The 25,445-nt window shown below is 39.2% G+C and overlaps 1 protein-coding gene across 5 annotated transcripts in view; it reads left to right on the top strand.

Annotated features, from left to right (window-relative positions):
- Window positions 1-25,445, top strand: part of DPP10 (dipeptidyl peptidase like 10) — a gene marked incomplete at both ends in the record, with an annotated part of 1,446,555 nt that overhangs the window by 737,630 nt on the left and 683,480 nt on the right. For 2 of the 5 annotated variants that reach the window (XM_080918335.1, XM_080918334.1), the window contains one exon: window positions 4,469-4,507. The exons of 2 other annotated variants lie outside the window; for them this stretch is intronic. In XM_080918335.1, coding sequence (XP_080774461.1) covers window positions 4,469-4,507 — 39 coding nt within the window. Of the gene's footprint in view, window positions 1-4,123; window positions 4,196-4,468; window positions 4,508-25,445 lie in introns of those variants that run through there. One more of the 5 variants, XM_080918331.1, reaches the window with a different exon arrangement.

The following is a 25,445-nucleotide window of genomic DNA, read 5'->3' as shown; positions in this document are numbered from 1 at the left end:
CTGTATGTGAGAAGGTTTGGGGGGCATGTCTCTAGGAACCCCAGTGAGTCCATGGAGAATGCAGCTGTGTAAATTATGTCTTTATGGGAACCTGAAGGTGGATTCGGAGCCACTGAGTTTTCAAAGTACATTGCTGGACCTGAATTTAGTAAATTATCCTGAATAAACTGGTCAGCTTTCTGCTACAACACAAGTATAACCTTTAAGAGGGGTATTTTACTGGTGGACTTATGAGATGCTTCTAAGTTGTGAAGGCATGACTTCCCATCCCTAGAACTGGAAACAACCCTTCGAACCTACAGGAAGTGTTTGATTGTATGTAATTTAGTTCTTATAAGAAACAAAATAAGAACAATTTCTCCAAGGCACTCCAAAACCTCATTTTATTTTATCTTATTCAACACAGTGATGTTGTATTTAAGTATGGTGCACATGTATGTATGGTTCCCTCTATGTGTGTTTGTGTGTGTGGTACCCAGGAACATTCAGGCACACACATGAGGAACCCAGAGGTCCATATCTGGTGTTTTCTTCCTTTGGTATCTGTCTTACTGTTTCACACATAGTTTTTTCCTGAACTTGTAACCTGCTGGTTCAGCAAGACTAGCTTGCCTGCAAGCCCCAGGAATTCTCCTCCTTCTGATTCCCAGTGCTGTTACTACAGGCATGGAACCCCAGCAGTGACTTTCAACTTAAGTGTCTAGGTGTTTGAACTCGAGTACCTTTGCTGGTGCAGCAAATACTTGTTAAGGAATCATTTCCCTAACCTCATTATAAAGCTTTGTATTTTCAGCACAGCTTTGTCAATTAAATGTTAATTGTACATTTATGAATCCTAAAGATACTTATAAAGCAATATAATTACAATGCAAGTGAGTGTAATAAGAAACTAGTGGGAAATGTATAGGTATGTCTCTTTTGTGAGCTATTTCACCTTGCTTTTTAAAATTTAATTTGTATTATTTTGATAAAGTCATACACATACATGAATACTGCATTGCATTACTGCCACCCTTCCTTTTTCTCTCCAATTCCTCTTTTGCCCACCACATTACAATGTTCATGACTTCGTTTTGTTGTTATTTAATTAGTCACTATATATATATATATATATATATATATATATATATATATATATATATACATGTATATATTCATATTCTAGTTTTCCCCACCACATGGTAAACATACGTAAATAACATCACTCAGAAGACTTTTATAATTTACAAAATATGAACGTGTAAAATTATGCTGATTTAGAACAAGTGGGATCTCAGTAGTGATCCAGTGTGGAAATTTTAATTTCACCACATAGGGAATCAGAAGTGGGGTACCAGTGGCTTCTCCTGGCTCTTAGTTCCACAATGATCACCAGGAGCAAATGCCTACCAACCTATGCCTGGATAGATCTACAAACACAAACTCTGATTGGAATATGGATATTCGATTATAAATTAGTATCTGTTCTTTGTTTTTAATGATTCTGAAATCAGAGACTTTACCAAACTGAACAGCAAACAATTGTTAGACAGAGGGCCTTCTTTTATTTTTCCTGAACATTGTAACCTTCCTTTCAGTAAGAAACAAGTTGGAATGAGAAAAACTAACATTGGAGTTCCTATGTCACATTCACTCATATTTCTGAGAAGAGAGAGGGAGAGAGACAGAAAGACAGACTCAGAGACAGAGACAGAGATACAGACAGAGATAGAGACAGAGAGAATATTTTATTTATTTAGGGAAATCAATTTACCTGTGATTAAGTTTCTGAAGTGTAAACTATAGGAATCCATGCCGAAAGGCAAAGCCTCAAAGAACCTATTGTTAAATGTAAGATTCTCTCCCAGTCTCCAGGGTTAGAGAGGCACGTAACAATTTATGTCTTGGTTTGTAAGTAAAGTAAATTTTATACTGAACACTAAAAGTAGATGCAAGTTCAGTCACCAAATTCAATCCAATAAGTTATCTCAAATGGGAGCCGCTATTCCTGCCTCATATTTGCTCCACGTGAAAGAAATCTGTCAGAAAGTATGTTCCCTCATGTTGAGCAAATTGTCCAAAATGGAATCGCTTGAGAGGACTTATACACTCCAATAATGAAGAGATGGGCAAAATGTAAAGATGGACGCATTTTCTGAATAATGCATGCTGTCTCCCCAAACGCCCAAATGATATAGAAGGGGAAATCTGGGTTGCTAGATTTATGGGCTAGCTATTTTACTTGTATTTTATTTTTATATGTGCTTTATACTTTTACAACAAGTAAAATTATTTCCATCAAAGCGTTATTTCTATTCAAACAGAACAAATAGAACCTTCACAAGAAGCCAGGGATCACAAATGTTTGAAAAGTAAAGGATTCCTTCACCCAGATTTGTCATTACAACCATTGGGGGGGTGTAAACATAAGTTTTGTAGTAACACAATTAGCATAATCCGAAATCTGACAGCTGACAAGCAGCGACTTCATGGACAGAGTAACTGGGACCGGAAGGAAGATAGCCCTTAGCTAACCACACCCCACACAACTACCCAACACTCAAGTCTCTGTTCTCTTCTCCCCAACTACCAAATTTATCAAAGCACCAGCTGGCAAGATAGCTCTGTGAAAACCATGAACACCAGAGTTCAAGCCCCAGGAAGGACTTGGTTGGGGGAGAAAACCAGCGCTGGAATATTTGTCTCCCTCTTGCCCTTTCACTGCTGAACAATCCTCTGTGGAGTCAGAAATCGGGGACTAGGACGTTCCTTGTGCTCCATTTACCAAATATATATTCCTCTGTGCACCTCGGACAGAGCCACCTGCAGGTGCATGCGGGTGAAATTAGTGACCTTTGATAATTATAGCCCACAGTGCTCCACTTCTAAAGTAGGCTGGCTTTCTGATTTATAACAGGGCTCCAGGTCCCAGGCTACACGCTGTAGTTTAAGCTCTTGCATACAGGTGGAAGGCGAACGGAGAGGATCGGAGCCATAATTTTGTCCTTGTCTCCCCCCTCTTATCTCGTGTTTGGACAAAATGATCAGGGAAACATATTTGGAATAGAATGACTTGGATAGTGGGGAAGAACTTAAGGGTTCACTTATTTATTTATTTTTTTTAATGTATGCCGTTAAAAGGACGTGGAAAGAAGAACCATGTGCGGTTAATGTCATCTTTTTACAAACCTTTAGGGATTCCATTGCAGGCAGCCATCTGGGGAATCTAAGCTGGAGGTTTAGTCTTTCTATGGCCTTAAGTCAGCAGGGCGCACACCCTTGGGTCACCATGTGGGACAGACATCTCTGGTGCAGACAGGTGTTGCATATGCCTAGTGGGGCTCCAGGCGGGGATCCCCCTCGCACCCCCCTCTCCTACTACCCCTGCTTTCTCAAAGTGCTGGAGCATGCCTAGTGGCCACTCTGGAGCCACCGAGGGTTTTTGCACTGGCTCACACTCCGCTTCTCCGGGTTTTATCCAGAGCCGCGGGGGGTAGGCGGGGGGGGGGCTGGGGGGGAGCCCGCAGAGCCCGGCGGCCTGGGCTACATGAGTGGGGAGCGCGTACGGGGCTGTCTCCCGCGCGCTTTACGGTTGCTCTGGAGATGCTGGAGCGCAGAGCCTGGCTGCTGCTCCTGCTGCTGCTGCTGCTGTTGCTGCTGCTGCACCTGGCGCGCTGAGCACCGTGCGGGGAGCCCCCGAGGGCCGGCGGCGGTGCGGGTGCGCTGGTGGCGGACTGCGGTAGAATGAAAGCCTGGCTCCTCCGGCGTTGCAAGCCACCGCTCCGGCGCGATCAGGTGCTGGCAGCCAGCCGCCCGCCTCTCCACTAACTTGCCACTTGGTCGCGTCTGGTGTCTACATTTTCGGGGGGTGGTGGGGGGGCGGGGATAGTGGGGAGTCCGAGGATCTGCGGTAGTCAAAAAAAGAGGGATTCTGCAAAAAGGGGCGCCTGCTTGCCTCCGCTGCCGCTCTCCGTCCCCTCCCTGGCGCTGCCCTCCCCCCCACACCACCGCTGCCGCCGCTCTTCCCTTCCGCCAATTCCGAGAGCGACGGGGCGTCTGTGACATGCGATCGCTTGCCAAGTGACGGTCCCCGAGTGTGAAGTGCCCGCGAGGAAGTGTGAGCTCCGACGCGGGCGGCAAGGGGATGACAGCCATGAAGCAGGAGCAGCAACCCACACCCGGGACCAGGGCAACCCAGTCGCAGCCAGCAGACCAGGTGAGAGTTGGCTTCTAGGGACTATCCCTCCCGGGAGGGGTGGCTCCAGTCAGTCACCCCCACCCCTGACACACACACACACACACACACACACACACACACACACACACACACACACACACACACACACACACAAACACATCCCTCAAGATCTCCTCCAACATTTGCCTCTCTTCATATTCCCTCCGCCCCACTCCCAGGCTTTCTTGTCTTATCCATGGACCCAGCAGGAACTTAAGGGTATCCCAGTGCGCTCTGGGGCCGCGCAACGGGATGTTCAAGGTGGAGAGCCGAGGGGAAGTGGGCAGAGAGGTAAAGGCTGATGATATGCCACAGCGAAGAGGCTGCCGTGGGAGGGAGGGGTGATCTGTTCTGCTGTGGGGAGTCTTGACTTCTGAACGCATTTTGAATGGATCTAGCGCGATCCTGGAGACTGTCTCTTGCACAGGTTCAGCCCTTTCTCACTGTGGCTCAGACGCGCGCTGGCCAGAGATAGTGAAGTAGGCAAACGACCTTTAAGCTATCAGAGTTTTCCTTATGTTTTCTTTTGAGAGGACCATGATGGAAAAAGCAGGATGGGAAAAGAGCACTCGGGTTCTCTAGTTTGCTGGGTGGAAGGAACTAAACATGAGAAAGGCATTTATCATTCAGGGTGGCAAGAAAGGTTCCGGTTTTGGTGGTCTGTTAATTATGTGTTGTTTCTGCAGAACGTAGGTGCTTTGTATTTGCTGATTGGTTATTACTGTCCCCTTTGAGTCCTTTGGTTCCTGCCACCCCCCCCCCCTTTTTTTTTTTTTTTTTTTTTTTGGTTAGTGTTGTTTGGCTCTTCAGAAAATCTGTAACCTAATGTTGTGGAGACATGTCTATTTCCTGTGTCTGGTTTGGGGGAGATTTGAGAGTTGGGTCATGCCTTTTCCTAAAGTTGGAGGGGTCAGGAGTGGAGCGATGCTCCATCGAGGAGGAGGGAGGCTGTAGAGAGAGTCCCGGAGAGGTGGTCATGTTTACTTCAATAACAACTGGAGTAAGAGAGCCATTCTTGGTCTGTGTAATGCTACGGAGCTAGAGCATCCCGTAGCAAGATGCAGGAGGTGGAGAGCCAAGCTCTTTGCCCAAGGAGCACACTGTTGGTGGACGGCTGCTAGAGGCATTTCGGGCATAGTTCATGGTTGGAAGTGTGGTGTCTGGGCAGTGGGACCTTGCAAGACAAGTAGAAGCCAGTTCCTCAGCTCTTGGTATTCTAAACACAGGAGCCCTGGAAGAGCTGTCCAAATTGCCCAGAGCGATGCTGAAGCAGAGGAAGGGATACCAGGGAGGTTGTTATTACGATTCCAGTCTTGGTCATCCTTCCTGGCTTGTGGTCTCTTTCCTCCATCCCCCACCCCCATCCTTTCTCCTCGCCCATGTGTTTCACACAGGTGGAAAATTTTCAGTGTTTTACAGCTGTCTGTTTGTGAAGTAAAAATTGCTGAGTTTATGAAGTGTTTGATGCCTTAAACCACCCATTATGTGTCCTTAAGTAAGAAGGCAAAGAGGAAGGCATTATTCTACAATGTTCCCTCTTCTTATACATCGTCTCTGTCCCCTCCCCCATCAGCACACATCACCATGCAGACGCTGGTTAAGCTGACTTACTGAAAAAAAAAAAATTTCAGGAGAGGAACATGGATGTAACATTCCCTTTTTAGGCTGAAGTCCTTAAATTTAATCCACAAGGCTTGGACTCTCGACTGCTATTGGAGTGATGTGACCGATAAGAATGATTAGCCAGGAGAGAGTCTCCACATGACTTTTTTTTTTTTTTTTTTTTTTTTTTTTTTTTTTTTTTGCTCACTAACCTGTGACACCAACTGGTGACTTGAAGTGCTGCAGACAGTTTCTGTAAGGGTGGGGGAGGTTTGCAAGAGGCATAGCTGATATACAGAAGCCCACTGGATGTATGCATGGTAAATCCCTTTGTTAGGGTTAACATGACACGTAAAATTCACATGGTAGGAAAGGTTCATATGTTGCTTTATTTATTTCTCTAGGATGCATAATTAAAACGGTTCTGTCAGATTTTCAGAGAGTGGTCATCTGCAGAACTCTAATTCTAATTGGCTGTTTTTAGAAGATTCTGTGCTTGCATATGATTCTGAAGTGTGAGTGGCATGCATCTCTTCCTTGTATAGGAAGAGGCTGATTTGTAAATGCAAAGTTAGGTTAATATGACTACTGCAGTGGTCTCACAGGAGGCCTTCACAAAGTCCCTGGAGTCCCTTTAGCTAGCTAGCACTTTCCTTGTCCAAAGACATATATGAATATGATGTGGGAAGTTGTTGTGAATACTTAAGTTAAGGTCTGAAACTCACAAAAAAAATTGAACAGATTCAGTCACTATGCCTTGAATTTCTAATAATCCCACAGTGTCCACATGATGCTAGATATGTTAGAATAATTGTAATGACTGGTATGATACTTCAAAATAAAAATTCATACATCTGACTTAACTTGTACCTGCATGCATTTCTTTTCAGTAGAGTGTGCCTTAAACAGAAGGCACATTCCAGCTCCCTGGTCACTCTCTATTGATTCCGAATGATTTAGATTTTTTGAATGTTGTCCAAAAGGTCTTTCACTTTCTGAGACGGTGATTTCCATGAGCCTCGAAGATGCCTTGTCCTTTGGCATCTGAAACACGTGCATTTAGTACAGGGTTAGAAAAGTCATTCTTGGGAATGTGAGTGTTTATAGGTTGTAGAATCTGTTAGCTTTCACAGTCTGCAAAGGGCTTGTCTTCTCTGCTTCCTCTTGTCATTAGCTGTCCTCTGTCACATTTGCCCTGACCAGAGACAACCCCTCCTCAGAAAGCAGCTGGAGCTGTTCACATTTAATATATATATATAGAATATATATAAAAATTATATATTTACCACTTTTAATCATCACCCTTTTAAAATAGCGATTGATTCATTTGTTTTTTTTTTTAAAGACTTGATTGCATTTTTCAAAAGCTGATTTTGTTTTCATAATACTCTACATTTATAAAAGGTTCAAAAATAAATACTCTGACAGGGCAGATACAATCACACCCACTTACCATGATCCATTCGTCACTTTTTATTGACGGATCTGAGGATCTTAAGTAGCCAATTATAGTTCATTGTTACCTGAGAACAAGCACCTCTGAAGCCGCTGCCATGTCCTCAGATGTGCTTGAGTTGAGCAGGAAACGTTTACCAAATGCACTTTTTTATTCGACTCTCAGAGCAGCGTTTTGAGTCCACTTTGGTTGTCTTCTTTTCCCACTTAAGGGATGATAAGAATGCCCTTCTAAAAAAGATAAGCCCCGAAACCAATTTTTGTCTTCAGATGTGACTGAACTTGGCTCATTTAAATCACAAGTTCCCCCTCCAGCTTCTTCACAATCACAACAAATTATAGTGAGAATTATGCAGGATGGTTGCAAACTTTGCTTTGTGCCTGTGCAAATATTACTTTGAGAAGTGAATAGATATATGTCTCTTTAAATCATCAACCACTGTGTAAATGCTGCCTCTGGAAACGTCAACAATTAACTAGAAATATAAATAATCTAGAAACAATAAAACAAATCAAGTAGATCATCACAAATGCATTAGCAAGGTTAGAAAACGTTTCTATCTTTCTGCTGTGGTCCTGAGGAGATTCCCAAGGTTTGTGAGAGTTTAGCAAGGCAAGGTTTTGAATTTGTCCTCGTTCCACCAGGTGGCGCCATTCTGCTGACGCCAACCGGGACAGTTACCTCCAGAGTGCTTGGCTGTCTTAAAACCAAAAAAGAAAGCACAACAAAACAAAACCCAAATAAAACAACTGTGTGCACACAGAAAACTCAACTAAAGTAAAAGAACAAACTCCCCTTATGAAGCAGAGATAAACGGCACTCTTTTACAGCAATAACGAAAAATGCCATGCATTTTTCTTTTATTCATTTATTTTTAGTAGCAGAGTAAGTTTTCCCAGCACATTCATGCAGTTTTCCTGATAAATAACTCATGGTCAAGTTATGATGATGTAGAGATTGTTTTAAAGGAATTCGTCAAAGGAATACTAATAGAAAGCATTTTGATAGAAATGCTGTCATTCAGTTTTTTTTTCCCTCCAGCTTTGTCTAGAAAGATTAATCAAAATTTTAAAATGCACACTAAAGACTGAGTTGTAAAAAATGTTCATGTTTCTTCTGCTAATATATAATCATTTCATAATGTAGTAAAACTATTTTTTTAAACATAGAGTCTTGAAAACACTTTGAAAGGAATTTTGCAAAGCTTGTTTGAACCAGGTCTGTAGTCACAGCTGCTCAGTGACCAAGAGTCCAGATCATCCTGGGGTTCAGAACAAAACTGTTCTAAGCAAAAACAACAGAACACAATAGCAAGCCCATGTAATCCACCACACATCAAATATATGGGAGGGAGTTATTTTCTTCTAACCAACGTTTGAAAAATATCATGCAATTTACAGTGAGAGTTCCATATGATTTGGTCAGAAATTATAATTTTGGATGAATAAAGATGATACTACGATATGAGACAGAATGCAAAATTTCTATTCTTTGTCTTTCTTGGTGTGTGTTTGTGTGTCCAACGCCCATTTCCAGCACATTTCTCTCTTGCTTCCTGCCTTATGTTTTAATCGCAGGAGTTTTAACTGAATCTAAATGTGTGACCCACTAGCTAAACTAGCTGTCACCAAGCCCAAGGCTCTTCCCCAGAATTTCTGCTCCTGGATCTTCTAGCTGTGTTGAGTATCTGCACTTGAGTTCTCCCAGTTGGAAATCAAGCAGTTTACTGGTTGATCCTTCTCCACAGCCCCTGATTGTTGGTACTTTTGAAACGGTCTTTTTATGTGCCACCTTATTGTCTTGAACTCCATGTGTACCCAAGGAATTCCTCCAACTCAGGGCTCTCCCTCCTGAGTGCTAACATGACAAATGTGTCCACCTTTACCATCTCTTAATTTCTTTCTCTATGCACTTAAACATAAAACACTAAACTAATAAACATACAATATAAATATTTCATATGTGAGTCATTTTATCTACTGAATTAAGAAAAAGCACAAAAGCCCCTTACTGAGAATTATCTGCTTTTATATCTATCTACTTATTTCAAGGGACGAACACATGACACATTTAAAAATTAAATTATATAAAAAACACATTAAAGGAAATTATGTTATGAAATATTAATGCTACATTATCTTGTGCATATTGCACCAAAAATAAAACGTTTAAGCTCATTATCTCCAAAATTGAGGGAAAAATAAAGCCATTTCTGAATTTCAGTATCTTGAATTATTATTACTGCAAAATGTTATAAGCCTTAATATCAAAGGCATATTTCATTTATTTAACATGTATCCTGCTACATATAGACAATTTTTCTGGCTATTCTTGGGAACCTTTGCACTACCAACCACAAATATTCACTATCATTTGACAGTGGGTATTTGCTAAAAGTCCTAATGACCTAGCTTTAATTTTCCATTTGACACAAGGTGGAATCAGATGGGAAAGAAGTCTCCATGAAGTTTGGTCTGTGGCTGTATCTATAGGGGTTATCTTGACTGCCTTCACCGACACCTCCTGGAAGTGGACAGTGCTAGCCTTTGGTTGTAGGCTTTGCTATGTGCCAGACAAAGCCTGATGAGTAGGGAGATGCATGCATTCATCTCTCTGCTCCTATCTGTGAATTAGACTTGAGTAGCTGCTTCAAATTCCTGTCTCCTTTTATTCCCCGCAGTGATGGACTGTAGTCTATAATTATAAGGCAAACTAAACCCTTTCTCCTGCTTGCTATTTCCCAGGGTATTTTATTAGAGTAGCACAAATGATGCTCTGGTCGGCACGATGATGCTATATCTTCATTTCCTCTGTGAAGGAGGGAGACTCTTAGACCTGTACAGGCTTCTTGTGAGGATTAAATGAGATAATATGAATAAGAATAATACCTTTTGAAGAATCCCTGTCTCATACTCAGTCTTCTCATTAAATGTGAGGTCTGGGAATTGGAGCCTCACCAAAATTTAAATAATACAAAGATTATAAACTACCTCTAGCAGGTACTTTATAGGTTTTAGGCATTCACTGAACATTTGCATGATTACATGGTTTGTCTGTGAATGTATCACGAGACAATCTTTGCACTTCATGACATTCAGGTATTGAAGTATTCTCTTGCATCTCAGAATGCAATCCTTCAAAACTGTTTGACTATCTCATTCTTTAACAGACCATGATAGAAATAAATATAGGCTATTTTTCTGAAATTTTAATTAGGTATCAAATGTGTTGCATATAGTTTCCACTTAGTCAGACGGTCACTGTGAGAAGGAAAGCATTTGAATATGATTTACAGAACTCCATCCTGGAGACAAAGCCATGAAACTCATGTCTTCACAGGTAATTCTCAGGACTCAGCCCAATCAGAATTCCAGTGGATAGGGGAACGACTCATAAGGCACTGCCCATTCTTTATTGAGGAATTACTGGCAGTTCATAGCTCCTAGAAAGATGAGAAGTCCTTTCTTCATTTACTCTTTGAAATTTTAATGCATCTACACAATGTAGTTGGTAATATCTACCCTCTCTTTCCCTCCTTTAGTTAACTCTCAAAGAACCCCTGTATTGTCCTCTCTACTTCAGGTCCTCTCTTTCTAAATTTTAGAAATAACTTAGTTTCTTAATCCACCAAATCTTATCAGTACTACATCTTTCTGCATCGGCTTTGGGTCATCCATGGTGGCATAGAGATTCTACCAAGAATGCACTTGTAAACAGAAGTGATCCTCTTTCTGTAGCCATGGAGTACCAGAGACATTATTTTAGCACTGTAGCCACCTGACAATTGCCCATAATCCAATAAACGGACTCACACTCATGCACATGTCCAAAACCTTAAGCAAACCAAAAGGACCATTAAGAAAACTGACATGAAAGCAGAAGGGGTACCTGTTGGAGAAAAAAGAGTTTCGTGACATCATCAAGATGTCTTATACACAGCCATGGAATTGTCAAAAAGATATATATATATATATATATATATATATATGTGTGTGTGTGTGTGTGTGTGTGTGTGTGCATGCATGTGTATGTATGTATATTATATATATGTATATGTGCACATGTGTGTATGTATGTATATGATGCATATGTATGTGTATATGTGTATATGTATATATATTTACAAAAGGAAAAATGTATAATAAAACATTTTAAAAGTAATATATTGTAAATATCACCAGAAAGATGATCATCTGGCCGTGTTCAATGTCCCAGGGTACATGTCTCTGGCATCATTGCTGTTAGGAGGGTTAGAACAAGCACAGTTAAAAGACATTATCCATAGAAAATCATACATAGTTGTTCCACTGTAACATGTATATGCCAAATGTCATGTATTGATGAGATTCTAATTAGGAAATTAGTTCCATAGGTTTGCTAAATGACTTTCTGAAGATACTATCCAAGTTAATATTATATCATTGGTATTTCCAGTTTTTTAATTACTTTAAAGATTTAGTTTATTAAATTGTGTGTGTGTGTGTGTTTGTGAGTGTGTGTATGTGTGTGTGTGTGTGTGTACATGTGAATCCAGTATTTTCAGAGATAAGAAGAGGGTGTCAAATGCTCTGGTTGGGAATTATAGGTGTTTCTAAGCAGCCTACCATGAGTTCTTAGCACTAAACTCAGGTCCTCAGCAAAAGCAGCTTCTTCTTTTTTGTTTTTGTTTTTTATATTTTCTTTTTTTCTTATTTGAAACTATTCATTTATTAATTATTTTTATTAGTTATTTTATTTATTTACATTTCAAATGGTATCCCCCTTTCCTGCTTCCCATCCACAAAGCCCCTATCCCATCTCCCCTCCCATCTGTTTCTACAAGAGTACTTACTCCCTGATCCACCCACCCATGCCTTCTCACTGCCTTAGCATTTCCCTATGCTGTGTCATCAGGCCTTCACAGAATAAAAGGCCTCCCTACCACTGATGCTAGATAAGGCCATCCTCTGTTATATATGCAGCTGGAGTTATGGGTACCCTTTGTGTACCCTTTGGTTGGTGGTTTAGTCCTTGGGGGCTCTGGAAGGATCTGGTTGGCTGATACTGTTGTCCTTCCTATGGGGTTGCAAACCCCTTCATCTCCTTCAGTCCTTACCCTAACTCCTTCATTAGGGTCCTGGGCTCAGTCCAATGGTTGACTGCAAGCATCTACATCTGTATTGCTAAGGCTCTGACAAAGCTTTTCAGAGGACAGCTATATCAGGCTCCAGTCAGCAAGCACTTCTTGGCATCAACAATAGTGTCTGAGTTTAGTGGCTGCATATGGGATAGATCCTGAAATGGGGCAGTCTCTTGTTTATCCACTTTTTAGTCTCTGCTCTTCTCTTTGTCCCCATTCTTTCTTTAGAGAGGAGCAATTCTGAGTTAAAATTTTTGATGCAGATGTGTGGTTCCATCCTTCAACCAGGGCAATGCCTAGCCTCTGGGTATAGTCTCTACAGGTTCTCTCTCTCTCTTCACATTACTGAGATTTCAGCTAATCTCATTCCCATTGGGTCCTGGGATCTTCTTGCTTTCTTAGCACCTAGGACTTTCTGGTAGCTAACCCCAGTTCCCGATCCCCCATTGCTACATACCTCTGTTCAAATTCTTGACTCTACATAAATCTTCTTAAGGACTGATAAATATGTCCAGACCCTACTGTCACATTTTTTGTCTTATTTTCATAGGTTTTGGCAATAATTAATATATCTGTGTTGTGTTACATAGGTGTTTCATAGTTGTATGCACACATCCCTCTGAGAGTGAAGTTACTTAAGTAAATGTATATGGAAGACACAAGTCAACATTAAATATCTTCTTAAATTTCTTCCCATTTACTTGGAGGTCTCTTGAGCCCCTGAGATATACTGTCTCTGCTTTCGCAGAACTGTAGACATTGGCACATTGCAACATACTCAGCTTATCACATTGAGTGCTGTGGATCTGAAAGTGGGTCCTTATGGAGGCATGCAAGCACTTTACCTCACAGGCAATCGACTCAGCCCCAAATGCACTAATTTTCCCATGCCGAAATCAAATGATCTCTAAATCATTAGAATCCACTTTCTCTCTGCAGGGTAGGTATTTTTATCATGAACTACATTCACCTACGGGATAATTACCATTGCTAGGTGCAGCAGAGATAAATAATAGGGTTTGGGAAAGTGATAAGGTGGTTGAGATGGAGATCTGTCATATTCATATCTCTATATGAGCTATTCTAGGGCCTCAGAAATTTTTATGCTTCCACAAGGAATATAAAATCTAACATCCACTGCCACTCCAATCATTCTACCTTTTTATAAGACTGATAAAAGATTTTAATCTTGGGTTAAACTGCTCAGAAATTATCATTCAACATATCCATTGTTATGTCTTTTACATGATAAAGTGGGCCTCTGTTTACCGTGATGTCGTTTATCTAAAATGGTAAAAACATTAATAATTTGAAACTAGTGTTCAGACAATATGTGTATTCCACTGATAAAAGCAGAACATTTCTGTGCAAACAGAATAGGAAAACACTAAAGGGTTTCTGCAGATTGGTTATTTGAAGTCAGGGAGATGAAAATGCAGGATGAAGGGTTAAGGGCAGAGTTAAACAGACGTCTGGTTGAAGCTGCCTACTACTTATGGTGCTATCCACATGCTGTCAACAACCACACTCAACCACCTTCAATAGGAAGAAGGTGTGGAGAAAGCTGAAAGGTTTGTTCACATTGCTTGTGAATATCCAAGGGAAAAAATGAGTAATCTTTGTGTTTATATTTCCAGGCTTCTTTCTACACCTTTAGATCTCTTGAAATGTTTAAGTCTCTCTCTCTCTCTCTCTCTCTCTCTCTCTCTCTCTCTCTCTCTCTCTCTCTCTCTCTCTCTCTCTCTCTCTCTCTCTCTTTCTCTCTCTCTCGCTCTCTCTCTCTCTGGCGTGTGTGTGTGTGTGTGTGTGTGTGTGTGTGTCTGTGTGTGTGTGTGTGTGTGTGTGTGTGTGTGTGTGTTGTATTGGTGGATGATTCAGTTCTTCACTTTCAGCAACTTCCTCTATCACTCTTTATCTTGTGTTTTGAGACAGAGTTCCTCCCTGAATGCAAAGTTTGCTGTCTCAGCTAAACTGACAGTCAATACAATCAACTCAAGGATCCACTAATTTCTACTTCACTCCCAGAACTGAAATTTTAGGCACGTTTTGCTACTCTTGGCTTCTCATATGGGGACTTGGGAGTTGAACACACATTATATTTGTTCAAAGTATAATTTGGCAATTTTGGAAAAACAAATACTCAGTAAAAATGTATCTGTACTTTTATTGTTAAATTCATGTATATGACATGCATTTCTCTATGTATATGTGATATTTAAATGCACTTAATATACATTACTATAGGGGATTGAAAAAATAAATTTGTGACAACTTCACTTAAATGCACGATTTTTGGATAGACACTTGTTTTCCCAAAATATTTAAAGTGTTCTATTGAAGTACTCTGAGTTGACCATTCTCTTTCCAGAAGCTTACAGACGGTCACATAAACTACATCCTTATATCTTCATTTCAGTTGAGAACTTGTGATATGTCACATGAAGGTTTTAGAAAAGTTAGGTAGCAGACTGGAGAAATAGTTCAACCATAAGAACCCAATTGTTTTATCAGTAGACCAGGGTTGGCAATCCCAGAACCAGCAACAGACAGCTAACAAATTCTTATAACTTTAAGGCTCTGAATGCCCTGGATACCCTCTACACACACCTAAAGTATATAAAAAATTAAAAGGTGAGTTAAGTTGAGTTCATAATAAAAACTGAGTCTACACTGGGAAATGCTCTCCTGACAAAGTCCATACTACCTGACTTTAATATCATTGTAATTTCTCATACCTATTGATTTCTTAGGTTAGAACAAATAGTTATGCATGAGGTTACAAGGAAGCAAATGAAGACAAGCGAGGGGAACAGGCATTTTTATTAGCTTCATACCCATCTCCTTTTAAAGAATCTAAATGAACATTCGATTTCTTATTTTATTCAGTGGGTGTCTGCCTTGAAAAGAGCAGGGGAACAAGGCTGGGTTATAATTGAGAACCTGAATGGCAGGCTATCTGGCAATTTATTTAAATACCATGAACTAGGGAAACCATCGAGAGTGGAATTGCTGTTGCCCACATAGGGCTGTAGGCTCCTCTCTTGGTGGAAGGTGAGGATATATATGTTCAGCAAGAGGGACTGAGTAAGTATACACTCTCAGCTCATACATATATTAACTATGCTTCAAATGAAGGAGTAGGGTATAAAATTCAAGACATGGTACTTTTGCATTTATAAATGATAGCATAATACCTTATATCTTTATTGAATGTTTAGATTTGTATATATGTGTGCATGGGAGTCAGTAATGTGTCTAAGCGCAGTGCATGCAGAGACGCAGAGGGCAGAAGAGGGTGCCACAGATCCCCTGGAGATTGAGTCACATGTCGTTGTGAGCTTATAGGTAAGGCTACTAGGAACTGATTGCAGGCACTTAACTATAGAGCCATCCTTCTGTGCGCGCGCGCGCGCGCATGTGTGTGTGTGTGTGTGTGTGTGTGTGTGTGTGTGTGTGTATGTGTGTGTGTGTGTGTGATTGTGTGTTTCCTAAACACAGCTTTTAACTAAAATGTTCACAAGTTTGCCAACTAGCTTTTCTCATTAAATAGATGAAAAAATACAGGAAAAACCACATTCAAATTGGATTTGAAATAATAAACTCTCTAACTGTTCTCTGGAGGAAGGTTCTCCTGTAGCTTTGCCTTCAGTTTGGTATGTCCTTTGATTCTCTGATGTTTTGTTTCTCTCAGAAGTCCTGGGATTACAGGTATTTGACTTCTGGCTTGGTTGCAAATAGTGTAAGGGATAAAACTCAAGGGTTGATGTTTGTTCAACAAGCACTCTACCAGCTAAGTTAGATCATCAACACAAAGTATGGCATCTTAAGAGAGAAACAAATCTGACTTCCAAAGAACTTCTGCAGTTTAGAAATAGATCATTTGGCCGGTGGCATTACTCCACAATTTAAACTTGCTGGGAATTAAGTTTTTATTAAAAAATTGTTCTATAAGGTCCATTATCTTTGGTGACTTTATTGGAAAGCATCAGACATATTAGCTTTTCTCCTTTATTGCTATTATGAGTCACAGTTGTTCAGCATTTTAGTCCACCATACTTTGAAATATCTAGTATGGTATAAAATATACAATATCTATACTCTTTGAAAGTTTATGCATGTATACTGTGAATTTTGATAATATTTAGCCCTGATGCACTCCAACTCCTTAGAGATCCTCCCTACTCTGTAGTAACTTCTGACTGTCTATGAGTTTTTTGCTATTGTTCTTGTTGTTGTTTTCTTCTTCTTTCTTTTTGTAACTGAGTTAAGTTTATGCTGTTCACATACTCAGTGGCACCATATATTGTATGTAGTCTACATTTGGGGACCACAAGTCCTTAATGAAGACTCTCTTCAACAGCAGCCAGTAAATTTTATTAGGTTCCAGCTTTGGGTGGTAGCTGGTGCGCATCTCTTCTCTCCATGCACACACACACACACACACACACACACTGACATATGTATGGATGTCTGCTACAACTTACAAGAATCTGTTCTATCTTCTACCTACCACATGTGTTCCAAGGATCAAATTCAAGTCATCAAACTGGGTGACAAGCAACATTAGCCATGGAGATGTCACACTGACTTCGATCCAGCATCTATAATAAGTTTCTTTCTTTGTTTCTGATCCAAGGAATTGAACATTTGTTACCTCTTTTTTCTTGTTTTTGATGTCAAATTATTAAATGTATCTTATTATTTATCTGCATTTTGTTAAGATGTTATATTTTTATCCTCAGAAGAATAAAATTGCTAAAAAAACTTTAAATTAATTCAGCAGTCAATAAGTTAACTTAGAAATAATAAAATTAGAACAAAATAATATACATAGAATAGAAAAATGCAAATATGAATAAGAGGAATTAAAGATCAATGTCAATGGTAGAAAATGTCAAAAGTTAGTTGACAAAATATGGAGAAAAATTTCAAAACTTATGATCATAATAGCTAGAGAGTCATAACTCCTAAGCAACAGAGGTGTAATCAATGTGTTGAGATTATGAACTCATGGCTTGGTTTATTTGAATTGCCCCACATATATATCTTTATTAAAATATAATGAGTGTACCTATGTATTTGCTTGGTTGTGAATTGTGGTAGGATTAAGATTTCTTTTATGTCTTTCACAGAGTGAGAATATCAGAGCTTTATTTCTTTTATATAAGATTTATTTTTGGGGTGTGTATGTGTGTGTACATGCTTATATGTATGTGTACATGCCTATATGTATGTGTGTACATGCTTATATGTATGTGTTTGTGTGTACATGTGTATATGCATGCATGTTTCTGGAGAGCATGTTCTAGTGTGAAGAAATTGTAGGAGATACTGTGATGAATATATATATATATATATATATATATATGCCTCTGCCTATTTTATTTAGACAGGTCTCACTGAACCCGGAGTAATACTGGGAGCTATGTCTCACTCCTACAACACCACGGTGAAAGAAACAGGTACAACTAAGGCTAGGTTATTTTAATGGATGCTTGGGACTCAAACTCAGGTCCTCATGTTCCTGTAGCAAATGCTTACCTGCTATGCCATCTCTACAACTTCAGAAAAATGTCTCCCTGATTCTTTTGTCTTCATTTTACTCCAATGTCCATTAAAGTTCATTCTACTTTCTTAAATTTCTGAAATCCATTTCTTGCAAAATTTATCTCCTGGAACAAAGAATGAATATATTGACATTACTGACACCTTGCCTTCCCCAACCCATTCTTGCAAATGGTCCAAACATGAGCAAAGATATGCCAGGTATGAGAAACACTACTGTGTTCTCAGCATAACAATCTGCTTTTAAAAAATGTACCATGACCCAGAAGTGAGCAGACTTTCTCAAATCATGGATTTGTTTGGAGTTAGAAACTGTTTTGGGTGTTGGATGCCTCCCTATGTGAGAGTTGGCTGTTTACATGGATGGTGTCCAAGTGCTACTTTTAATTTCCTTAGCTCTTGACAAAGTGTAATCTTTGCATATAAAATTTTTAAATGTATTTTAAGAAAATTTTTTATAATTTTATTTATTTATGTATATATGTGTCTATGCTTGTGGCTATGTGCATGTGAGTATAACCTTGTGCAGGACAGAAGAATGTATCATGTCCTCCTGGAATTATAGTTGGGTATGAGTTGCCTGTTGTGGGTACTGGAAATCAAATTCTAGTCTTCTGCAAGAGCAATAAGTTCTCTTAGCTGGTGAGACATCTCTTATACTCTGTTATTTGACTTTGTACCCGTATAGTTTCACCATATTATTTATTAAAAATGGAAAAATAACAGTAATGAGATGATGTGTTTTATTTATATTAGCATAAATTCATTGTACACACAGTACACACAAAAACAAAACCACAGAACATGAGAGAATCTGTTAAAAGAGGATTGAGATTAGCAGAAAGAGGTGGATTGCTAAAGCAATGATAGGAAGTTAATCTGCTAAAAATGCATTACATTTATGAAATGTCACAACAATACTGGTTATTATAACTTTTTAATGATTTACTATATGATTTATTATATGTAAAAATTTGAGTCCATAGGCAACCTCACTTGGAATCTCTAGAATTATTCCTTATGACAACCACCATTTCAAGAAATAATGTCTCTTCTATTTACACAGACATGATCTTTCTTAGGCCTTCCTTGTGTCAGAATTCTCTGATCTCCACACTCAGCCTCTTCACAGACCATTTTCTGTGTAGCATATGTGTGCAGTTGTGTATGTGAGTGAAGGCACACATAATCTGTAGTGTGAATGAGTAGTTCACAGGAGTATTTTAGGTATTGGTCTATACATCTTAGTATGTTTGAGGCATAAACTCTAACTGTTTAATGCTGCACACAGCAGGCTAGCTGGCAAACTGTTCTCCTTAGGCTTCCATCTTTGCCTTTCATCTCGTTTAAGAACAGAGGAATCATACCTGTACTTCCACATCTGAGTGTTTTAACATGGGTTCTGGAAGTCTGAATTCAGATGCTCAAGTTTCATGGCAAGCACATTACCCATGAAGCTCTTAGCCACTTGACTTTAGAATTGCAACTCTTGGAAAATCTGAATCCCAATATGTTTTTAGAAATTTTATAAGCATTCTATGTAGCACAAACATGAACAGATACACACACACATACACACACATACACACACACACACACAGATGTATAAAATACAAACATACAGAAAGATGCATGTGCATATACATAGAAATATACTTGCATGGAAGTATACACAAAACCCTGAGTAGATCTATTTCTCAATAAGTATAATTTTATTACAGAAACTGTGATTATTTTATTTCTAAACAGAGTTGACAGGGAACCAAGTTCCAATACCAGGGATGAGAAATATTTATATAATGAATAAATCAATCTAAATAAAGAACTCTTGAGTCATGCAGTATTCCTGTTGGTGGGAAGAAGTAGGGATCACGATTCACTTACGTTCACATTAAATCCCAGAACTTTCTAGAGTGAGCTCATTCATTCAGTCTGTCCCTGAATTTAATATTGCATCTGGGAGTGAAAGGGTGTTTTCTTCTTCCATTTGTTGGGAGAGTGGTCCAAGGGACGGGTTTTTCACCTGAGGCAGACTGGCAGATACAGTATTTATCATTTCATTCTTAATGTGCTGTTTTGCTTGACTAGATCTCTGTAGTGTTTTGGAAATTTAAATTATGCTGAGGCTAGGTTACCAAACATGGGAATGGGGCTTTAAAGTACTTTTCCCCATTGTTTTAACTAAATCAGAAACTGAAGGTCACCCTTAATACTGAGTTTCTATTTTGTTGATATGAAGACTATGTGGACTCTTCTGAGCTCCAGAGCAAACATGCATTGGGAATTGGTTAAGGGAATATGTAGCATCCGTTTATACATTCCTTATCAGTGCCAAGAAGTCAACAGAGTTTGCGAGTTGAAGGTGCAAACTGCATATGCATCAACCTCCTGAGATTGTTGGTTTTTTTTTTTTCTTCTCCTCATCTCAGGGATAAATTCCATCTTGTGCTTATAATACATTCCACATTTGTGATGCTGCTTCATTTCTTTCTGAGCTACAGTCCTTGAGCTGTTAACAGTGAAGCCAAAAAAACCAATATGGAATCACAGATGGTACAAATATTTGGAGATAGGTAAATACAATCTAGGATTAGCTGCCTGAGCTTGGAAATGTCACTTTCGAGTTGCTTATGGGTCATATAGGCCAGTCGTTAGTTAAGGAAAACCAGGGCAAATGCATCATGATAGAAAATTGCTGGTTTGCAGTTGTAAAACTAACAAGCCCATAATTGCTATATAAACCTCAAAATGAATCACTGTGTAAGCAGGAACAGGTATTTTAGAGAGGTCAAAATACCCAGAGAGGTTATACAAGAGATACAAAATTAAATAGAAACCATAATAGTGCACTGCCATCTGCTGACTTTTCTGAAACCAGATTTTAAAGAGAAATAGCATTTATGTGGGTGTGTTTAAGGCAGGGAATACCAAATGACCAGGGCTTTGGAGGAAACAAAGGGCCAATATAAAATCTAAAGGTGCTCATCTCTATTACTGTGGACGATGAGTCCTATTTCTGTCTGAAATTTTTGAGAAGGAAATGTGATTTGTGCAATTTCCCCCTTTAAATAATAGATAACTTTAAAAAGGTCCTTTCCTCATTTGTGTCTGTGTATAGGTATGTGCACATGCATGTGAGTGCCAAGTGCCCTGTGGGGCCAGAGGATGGTGTTAGATCACTTACAGCTGGGATACAAGTGGTTATAAACTGCCTAGTGAGGGTGCAGGAAACTGTATCATCTTCCTATCCAATGTGCATACCATTTAAAAGCTTCCTTGAACATGCAATTGTCACCCAGTTGACAGTCATGATGGCACACAGGCAATCAGACCTACTGAACCACAACACTAATGGATTTGGATTGTTGGGTACCAGAATCAGTCTCTCCCAGGAGAGAAGTTGGTAAAAGAGTAACCTTCGATTTTCTGACCTACAGAAGTCATTTCTGTTTGTCTGTGATGATTCCAGTTAAGAGGTTCCAGCTGAGTTACAATATTTGTATTAATGGTATTTCTCTTCAGGATATTGTATATTATATGATTGAATTTTATGTATAGATTCTACTTGGAAATGACAAGATAATCCCTGTCATGGTTGCTGGATTCTTGGGTAAACAGAACCTCCTGTTTGTTAAGTAGCAGAGACTAAACAAACCAGTTTGGATTTGGACATAAAGAAAGAGGTATTTATGCATGACAAGAAAGGGCTCAGTTGGTTAAATGTTTGCTTCACAAATATGAGGATCTTACTTGAATCTCCAGCACAACCGTTATTTTAGGGAAAAAATGGGATGTAGTAGCATTCACTTTCAATCCCAGTGGAAGGGAGGAAAGGACAAGTGGATCCCTGAGGCACTCAGGCTGACTGTCCTAGCCTATTTGGCATGTTCCAGGCCTCTGAGAGACCATGTCTCAAAAAACTAAGGTTGACAGCCCCTGAGTGATGACAGCCACAGTTGGCTTGTGACCTCAAAACCCATACATTTATGTATCATATACACATACATACATACATATATACATACATGTATGCATATGGATTCATCTGCATGTACACATCCACAGAAGATTTGTTATAACGGTAAACAAAACCAAGCAACACCTTCCCACTCAAATGCTTCTCACATAAAGAAATAGCAAGCATTCAATAAGAGTTTAACTCATTAAGACAAGAAACATCAACATGGCAAATTCAGTTCAAACGACTTGAGGAGGAGAGACAGGGGCAGACTTGTTTACACCATTCAGAGACCTGGTTCTAAAGTAGTTAGTACAAATCAGATTATATAAAGCAAAAGTTAGTGCCTGCTTTTGAGGTCTGATGAACTTATTGCTGATGCTGTTGTTGAAACTTTATTATTATTATTATTATTATTATTATTATTATTATTATTATTATTATTATTAATACTATTACTATCACTACTACTACTACTACTACTACTACAACTATGATTATTTTCTGGTGCAAGAATATGTGTACATGTATGTGTGGTGGGTGGGCCAGTATGTACTAGTGTACATATACATATGTGAAGGTCAGAATCCACTTTTAGAAGCTTTTGCCATATTATTGTTCAGCCAGCCTAGACCAATGATCCCCAGGGATCTTCTAGTTTCTACTTCCCAAGTGATGTGATCACAATTGTATTCCACAATGTTCTGCTTTTCATGCGGGTCCAGGAAATCAAACTCAGTTCCTCATGCTTGCAAGACAAGCATTTCACTGATGAAACCCAGCCTCCAACTCATCTGCCTTCTGTAATTAACATCTAAATTTACAAACTCTGAGTCTGTGTTAAATAATAAATAGTGAGTACATCAAAGTTCTAATTTCATATGTTTGCAAGCCTCCAGAAGCCACATGTCTCTTCAAATAGCACAGCTTCATATGGGCTGACTACCCAATCATCCAGGCTGAGTTTTAAGGGAACAACCTGTTCAAGCTCTATTTGCAGTGCTTACATTGTCTGTCTGTCTGATTTTTTTACATTACTAACTTTAGAATAGGGTATGATGCAGTGTGAGCATACATCTGGTGTCACAGCTAGCTTCTTCAGCAGTTTTATCAAAGCTCTCTACAGGCCCTATAGAGCTTCAAGTGTCAGAGTTGATTCGAAAGCCATGATGTCCTGGAACTCAGCCAGTCAGCCAATAAGGCTGGTCGCTTCCTCCCAACAAATTGGTCCAGGTGTCTTTGAAGGACATTGAAGAACAGTTTGCTAATCTCAAATAGCTTCTCTGCAGAAGATGAGATTGGATAATTGCACACAACAGAGAGAACAACCATTCTCGGAATTGAGGTTCAGATCAAATTGCATGGGGCCATTGTCCCTGGAGAGATCTGTGTTCACAGCTGCCCTGAAAAGGAGGGTGAGGACCCACCCATGTGGTCTAAATTAAGACACATAAGCCTTCCTTCCTTCAAGGCAAACTTTCTTGGGAGCCAGTATCCTGCCTGTTCTTCTCATTCATCTGAAGATCTGAAATTGCACTATGCTTTGTTCCTTTATTTCAACAAGCAAAGGGTCTTAACAATTTATATCTAACTTGTACTTATTTATCTCCCCAAGAAAGAATGATGACATGAATATGTATATGTATGTGTGTGCATATGCATATGCATATGGGTACGTGTATGTATATATACTCCTATGTAGTGTGTGAAGGCTAGAGGTTGACATTGGACATCTCCTAAATCACTCTCCACCTTTTTGAGTAACAGTCTCTCAATGCACTTCAACCTTATGCCTTCATTTAAAATTGCTGGCCAATGATCTCCTAGAATCTGGCTTTCTTCCTTCCCCACTCCCACAAATTGGAGTTCCAGGCATACATAGCCATACCCAGCTTTTATAATGGTGATTTGAATTATGAACTTAGGTCCACATACCCTGTACCACACACATTGACTAGCTATCTTACTACCTGTCTGTGTGATTTCACAAACACATTTTGGTGATTATTCACTTACTCTTCACAAAGAGGTTCAGGGAATAACTTGGTACTCAGAAAAACTTACTAAATGATCAAAACTCATCTTCCTGTTATGGCGTTTAATTTCTCACAGAAATCCATCTTAGTAGATATTCAGTAAATGTATACTGACACTGTATAAAGATCTATTCTAGAAAATTAAGTGTATTCTCTGTCTGTACATTTTATTCTGGTCACCACCAGTAACCAGTGTGTGGTGACTGAGCACAATGCTTATAGTTTGTGCTCCTCAGAAATTGAGGGGTTTTGTGTTAATCTTTAAAAGGTGTTTGTACTTATATGAATATTTTGTCTGCATATATATCTGTGTACCATGTGTGTATGCATTCCTGGAAGCCATTAGATTATTAGATCCTCTGTAACTGAAGTTACCGAAGATTGTGAGCCAACATCTTGGTGCTTGGACTCAAACCTAAAGCAGCCTGCTTCCAAATCTCTACAAACTTGAGTTTTCTTTTATTTAGCACAGTGGTTAGTTTAAATTATCAATTTGACATAATATAGAATTACCTATAAGACTTTACAGACTTAATAATGGCTTATTTAGATTCTGTCTACAGGAAATTATCTTGATTTTATTAATTGTTGAGGGAAGATCCAGTCCCTTATGGGCAGAGGCATTCCTTAGGCTTTGGATTCACACTGTGCAAGAATGGCAATCAAGAGTTTAGTAGTACTTATAAGTATCCTCTTCCTCTCCTCTTGATGGGAAAGGTGACATTCCTGCTGCCTTGACTTTCAATGCTAAAGTTGTGAACCTTACTTGAGCTAAAATCAACTGTTTTTACCCCAAGTTGCTTTTGTCATGATATTTTAATCACAGCAAAAAAAAAAAAAAAAAAAAAAAAAAAAAAAGAAAAGAAAAGAAAAAGAAACTAGGACACTTAGTTTTAATTAATTTTAATTTAGAATTGCTACATATAGATAGGAATACCATATTGTGGAGTCAAATATAAACTATTAATGAGTATCATATGAGCATGCTAGTCACTTGGAGATTTTACCAGTAAGCAAACTCTAATCTAGAAAATTTGAAGTGGAAGACTAGAAATCCGCAGTTACATATTTTCCCTAGATGATGCCTAGTTTCTGAACTCTATCCTCACAAGTGATCCTTCACTTCTCACCAGCAATAATTCTCTAAGCTTATGCTTTTAGCCAAGGTGAAGTATGTTATGGATGATTCTGAAGAATCCATTGGCAACTTCATTCATTCTAGTAATGGAAATTACATAAATATTAGTGATGACACTACTAGGCAGTTCTTATCATTGAAACCAGATAAATATTTGAACCTATATTGTCTGTACCTAGCATGCAGTAGTCCAAGTCTAAACCACATTTACTCTGGATCAGTAAGACTGCTCAGTGTAAAGGAGCTTCTCCCTTAGTTTCACAACCTCTTTGTCTCAAAGTTCTACAGAAAGCTGGGCAAGAACCAACTCCTGCAAGTTATTCTGTGACCACCTCTTATGCACAGTAGCACATTC

Source organism: Micromys minutus, assembly GCF_963924665.1.
Source record: "Micromys minutus genome assembly, chromosome: 6".
Taxonomy (NCBI): domain Eukaryota; kingdom Metazoa; phylum Chordata; class Mammalia; order Rodentia; family Muridae; genus Micromys; species Micromys minutus.
This window is presented reverse-complemented; position numbering and strand designations above follow the sequence as displayed.